General features: G+C 58.8%; 1 protein-coding gene and 2 long non-coding RNA genes across 4 annotated transcripts in view; 2 read left to right on the top strand and 1 right to left on the bottom strand.

Annotated features, from left to right (window-relative positions):
- LOC115607180 overlaps positions 1–945 on the top strand; it is a 1,061-nt gene extending 116 nt beyond the window's left edge. Inside the window, exons 1-2 of the long non-coding RNA XR_003991128.1 lie at positions 1–37; positions 230–945. The exon at positions 1–37 is cut by the window's left edge and continues 116 nt beyond it. This is a non-coding gene — a long non-coding RNA (uncharacterized LOC115607180). The remainder of the gene's footprint in view (positions 38–229) is intronic.
- UNCX (UNC homeobox) overlaps positions 1–3,575 on the bottom strand; it is a 4,701-nt gene extending 1,126 nt beyond the window's left edge. Inside the window, exons 1-4 of one of the 2 annotated variants that reach the window (XM_030484118.1) lie at positions 3,178–3,573; positions 2,235–2,335; positions 1,931–2,106; positions 1–367 (exon numbers count right to left, since the gene is read on the bottom strand). The exon at positions 1–367 is cut by the window's left edge and continues 1,126 nt beyond it. In XM_030484118.1, coding sequence (XP_030339978.1) covers positions 1–367; positions 1,931–2,106; positions 2,235–2,301 — 610 coding nt within the window. In that variant the 5' untranslated portion in view covers positions 2,302–2,335; positions 3,178–3,573. Of the gene's footprint in view, positions 368–1,930; positions 2,107–2,234; positions 2,336–3,177 lie in introns of both variants that reach the window. The other variant, XM_030484117.1, reaches the window with a different exon arrangement.
- Positions 1,908–5,000, top strand: part of LOC115607181 — a 5,528-nt gene continuing 2,435 nt past the window's right edge. The window contains exons 1-2 of the long non-coding RNA XR_003991129.1: positions 1,908–2,042; positions 3,219–3,361. This is a non-coding gene — a long non-coding RNA (uncharacterized LOC115607181). The remainder of the gene's footprint in view (positions 2,043–3,218; positions 3,362–5,000) is intronic.

Here is a 5,000-nt window from a genome sequence, read left to right as displayed (position 1 = left end):
GGGGCGGCTCGGAGGGGGCGGCTGCAGCGGAGGGCAGGTGAGGCGGCGGGGGCTGCCCGCGGGGCTTGGCCTCGGGCGGGGCGGGCGAGAGGCCTCCCCCACCGCCACTGTCGCTGTCGGAGCTGGGGGTGCTGTGCAGGGAGAGGGCGCTGGGCGAGTGTGGGTGGCGGCTTTGGCTTTTGAGGAGCTTCTTCTCGTGCTTGCGCTTCTTCTTCTCCATCTTCTCCAGCTCCTTGCGGGCGATCTCCTCGGGGTCCATGGGCTCCCCGCTGCACGTCGTGGGGTGGGAGTTGTGAGCCGGCCGCCCCGGGCCCTTCTTCGTGTTCTCTTTCTTTCTCCATTTGGCCCGGCGGTTTTGGAACCAGACCTACACACCGAACAACGAGAAGCAATTAACACCCAGCGCACCGGCCCCCCGCGGTGGCCGGGGGGCGAAGGGATTGAAGCGAAGATCAGGCCTCCCCCTCCAACCCTCGAGGTGCCGGCAGCCCCCATCCACAGGACCGAGCATCTGCGAGGCGGAGAGCAAGGGAGGGGACAGGAAGAGATATCCACACTTCTTTAACAGGGTAGAAAAATAAAAGCAAGAGGAGCAGGATGCACACTCACGCACACACACGCTGCGTCCTGCCCGCACCAGTGCCGCGGGGAGGGGAAGGGGTAGCACCCCCCAGCTCTTCCCGGCAGCCCAGGGGTGCAGAAGTCCCCGCCAGAGCCTCGGCCTGCGCGGCCTGGCCCCATTCCTCCGTAGCAGCGCGCAAACCGCAATAAAACCGCAGCACAATGAGCGGGCCAAAGGTAGGGGGGTGTCGCCTCGCCCGGGAGGAGCGAGGCCTGGGCCCCCTGCCCGTTCCGGGCACCAGAGCAGAGCGGTTGAATCAGCCCGAGATCGGGTTTGTTATAACATTATGGGGGAAATGAAAAATAAATTTTAATTAAATCCTCTCTGTTCCGGCGGTTCCCCGGCGTCCGCAGCCGGGCAGTCTACGCGTCCCCTCCTCGCCCTTGGGGCCTCGGCCCATTGGGGCTGCCGGCAGCGACCCCAGCTCGGGAGAACCGTGGGGATATCGGTGGCCCGATCCCGGCTCCTTGCCGCGACGGAGCCCCGCAGGCTCACAGGCCCCTGGGCACGGCGGAGCGGTGGCTGCCGGAGCTGGGAAAGAACAGCGAATCGGAAAGACACCGTGAGACAAAGCGGATGGAGGGACCGCGGCAGACGGCGGCAGCTCGTCCAGGGAGCACCGTCCTCGCCGCCCGGGGTACATCGGAGGACGTATTCCCCGCACACAGAGCCCACACGCGAGACGGAGCAGCGGCACCAGCTCGGCCTCGCCGCCCGCAGCCACGGCGGCACGTCTGTGCATCCAACAGGCAACTCTCATCGCACCCGCGTCCCCCATCCCATTCCCATTTTAATTTTCCAGGATCCACTGAAGCAACTAGATAGCTCCCCCACCCCATCCCGCATGGCCGAGAGCCCGAGCACCTCGTTAAAATTAAGTTATACAAGTTCCACACGCTCTCGATGCTCCTACGAGCTTTGTTGACATCGTCCAGCATGCCCCAGCCCGTGATTAAGCATCGTATTTGTATGCTAATTTTTCGCCCTTAATTAATTTAAGAAATAATTTTACAGTGAAAATATGTATATTAATAATAATTTTAAAAAGGCTTAGGGAAGCCAGACTGTGATGCCACTTTTCGGGGCTCGTTTCTAAGAATAAAGAATAAATAGAAGGTAATAATAAGAAGAAAATAAACCAGCAAGGACCAGCACAAGGCAGGGAAACAAAAGGAGAGGGCCGGGGGAGAGCGGTAGCGAGCCCGGGCACGCAGGGCCCATCCCGGAGCGGGGCTGCAAGGCCCCCCCCGGGGCCGGTCGGCGCGGGGAGAGGGCAGGGACAGAGGGAGGCGGGGACGAGGGTTTTACCTGCACTCTGGACTCTACCAAGTCCAGCCTGAGCGCCAGAGCCTCTCGCATAAACACGTCCGGATAGTGACTCTCGTTAAACGCCTTCTCCAGCTCCTCCAGCTGCCAGCCGGTAAAATTGGTGCGGGTTCGTCTTCTTTTACAGCCAGGACTTTCTTTGTCCGGGTCACCCGAGTCTGAAAAGGCAGAAATACCCTCAGCTCCCTGGAAGATAGGCCTTCTCCCCCCCTCCCTGCCATTCACAGGAGCCTTTTAACTTTTGTGCTCGGTAGCGTTGGTAAAAAGAGCGGGATTATTCACACACCTGCGCTAAAAATGGGGAGGAACCCGATCTGCCCTCGCCTCCTCCGAAAATGTACTTTACAGAACATTTAGTCCTGAAGGAAGCTCTCCACAGGCACTCAGCTGGCAGAGAGAGAGAGAGAAGTTCCAGCATTTGCTCCAGCCACCAAAGGTTTAATGAATAAAAAATTAAAAGCACTCCCGTTTCCCTTCCCCAGTTCCCCCCTTTCCCAGCAGCTCAGGGCCCGGCTCCAGCGGGACCCGAGGGCAGGGCTGCCCCGGGCCTCCCGCAGACCCCCCGAACATGGGTAGGTGCGGGTTGAGGTGCTCGCAGCCTCCCCGATGCACACATCCCCAGGCCGGGGTTTACAGCCCGAGCTGCACCGCTCCTCACGTTTTCTGCCAGGTGTGGAAATTCGTAACAATAGGAATAATTTTTCTTAGGCTGAGGTGTAGAGAGGGGCTGCTCCGGGATTAATAAAGAGGATGTTGGGGCGACGGAGTGTTTTAATAGCTGAACAATAGCGGTGCCACAGGCCAGTGGGAATGGAAGGAGAGCGCTTCCCTTTGGTTAAATCGGTTTTTAAAAAAATGTAATAATTATCGCTCTTGATTCCCTAAACTCCAGTCATTTCCATTATTATTTATACGTATATATTTTAATGGTATGCTCCGAGCCCCCCTCCCAGAGATGAACTTTAGGGGAAGGCTCCGGGCCGGGCCCGCTATTGTTCAGGGCACATGCATGGCCCCACTGCGGTGGGAAGGGGGGGACGCTCCCGGAGCTTGGCCCGGGCCCCTCACCACGTTCTGCCCGGCCCCTCGGGTGGGTCAGCACAGCTGTGTCCCCTCCAGACACCCCAATATCAGCAGATGGGGGGCGGTGGTTTCCATCCTCGTGCTCCAGGCAGAGAGCGGTGGCTGGGGCGCTGGGGGGGGACACACGGGGCTGGGGCCGCTCCTACCTGCGAGCTTGAAGGGCTGGTTGTCCCCGCTCCCCCCGCAGCCGGGGGGGATCAACGGCGCCGGGTTGACCACGGAGGCGGCGCAGGAGCCGCTCAGTAATCCATCGATGGAGAAGGGCACGGAGGCGGCGGCCGACTGCAGCTGGTGCCCGGCCAGCTCGTAGACGTGGTGGTGACCGAGCGGGTAAGGGAAGCCCACCATAGCCCCGAACTGGGCATGGGGATGCTCCAGAATGCGGCTGTCCATCATGGGGGCGGCTCTAGCGCGGGGGGTGCCGACGGAGCTGGGGGTGCGGGCAGCGGGGCGGCTGGGGCCGGGGGTGCTGCTGCCGGAGGAGGAGGCGCGGCGAGGGGCTCATGCTGCAGGGCGCCGGGCGCTTTAACTTTATCAACATCGGGCTCCCGATAATTAGCTCAGGCTGGGGGAATTTGGGACCAATAAGAAACGTTAATCGGTCCTGACGTCAGAGACGTGCCAGTGTGGGGAGCAAGCGTTTTCCATATCGATTGCTAATTATACCTGACATCCAGCCTCAATAAACAATATCAGAGCTGTCACAACACGACAAGGGGGGCTTTGATACGAACTCCAGCCCGGGGAGGGCGGCGGGGGCCGGGGCGGGCAGGGGAGGGGGTTGGGGGACCGGGGGGGGCCTCACGGATCCGCCTGAAACCCGGTTAAATACTCAACAGCCGGAGTTACACAGACACACAGCCTCCCCCCTCCAACCCACCCTCTCCCCCCCTTGTCCCCTCCCCTCTCCAAATCACTAATAGATTTCCCTTTAAAACATTCACCAGCGTGTTGTGGGGATTTTTCACCAGAAATGCTCTACTCTCTGAACCTTTAAAGTGATGTTGCTCCAATTACAGAGAGACATTGAGCGGCAAATAGACTGATCCAATAATAGGAGATTCATCATCCGCTCTTTCCAGAGCTGTCACATTGAATTTAAAACTACAAGCCTTTTCATCTCCTCTCCGGCTCTATAACAGGGGAAAGGGGAGGGGGGCAGAGGGAAAAAATGGGGGGAAAGAAAGGACGAAAAAAAGAAGAAGAGGGAAGAGCCTTTTGCAGCGTTCAGGAGCAGATTTGAGCGTATCAATCGAAATTATAATTAATGCAATCTCCTATCGATTCGGCCACGGAGACCCCCCTCCCCAGCAGCAACCACAACCCTCGAATTGTGAGTGGAGCCACAAGCAGGAGCAGCCTCTGTTCGCCAAGAGGAGGCCCAAAAAGAATGAATAATAATAGTAATAATAACAGAAAAGAAAATCAAACCCAAATAAAGTTCCCTCCTCTCCTACTATCCGCCACCTCGCGCTTCACCCCGCCAGTCGTTAACAGCTTCCAAACAGCCGCCAGATTTGTCCTAATTAAATTACATCCCCATAGAAGTTTCACCCCAATAAAATATTGATGGGTTAAGAATTAAAGGGAGGGTTCTCAGGCCAAGCGCGGGGCTGAGGGCCCCCAGTTCTGTGCCCTCTCCCGCAGAGCCTGGTTAGAGAAACACTTTCCAGGCTCCCAGAAGGGAGGAGGAAGGGAGGTGGTGGTGTTTTGGGATGCTTTGGGATGCTTCACGCTCCCTCCCGGCCCGAGCCCGCTGGGACCAGGCTTCGGGGTCCCCTGGGCTGGAGGGTCCCGGCCCGGCGCCCCCCGGGAGGGGTGTCCCGGCCCCGGGAAGTGAAGGTGGGAAGAGGAGCGGAGGGAGCAGCAGCGTTTGCGGTTAACAAAGAGGAGAGGGAGAGAAAAGAGCCGGGCTGGAAAATCAAACAGGGGAAACTCTTTAAATCTTCCTGGGAGGTTCGTGCGGAAT

The sequence above is a fragment of the Strigops habroptila genome, chromosome 4 (assembly GCF_004027225.2).
Source record: "Strigops habroptila isolate Jane chromosome 4, bStrHab1.2.pri, whole genome shotgun sequence".
Lineage (NCBI taxonomy): Eukaryota > Metazoa > Chordata > Aves > Psittaciformes > Psittacidae > Strigops > Strigops habroptila.
This window is presented reverse-complemented; position numbering and strand designations above follow the sequence as displayed.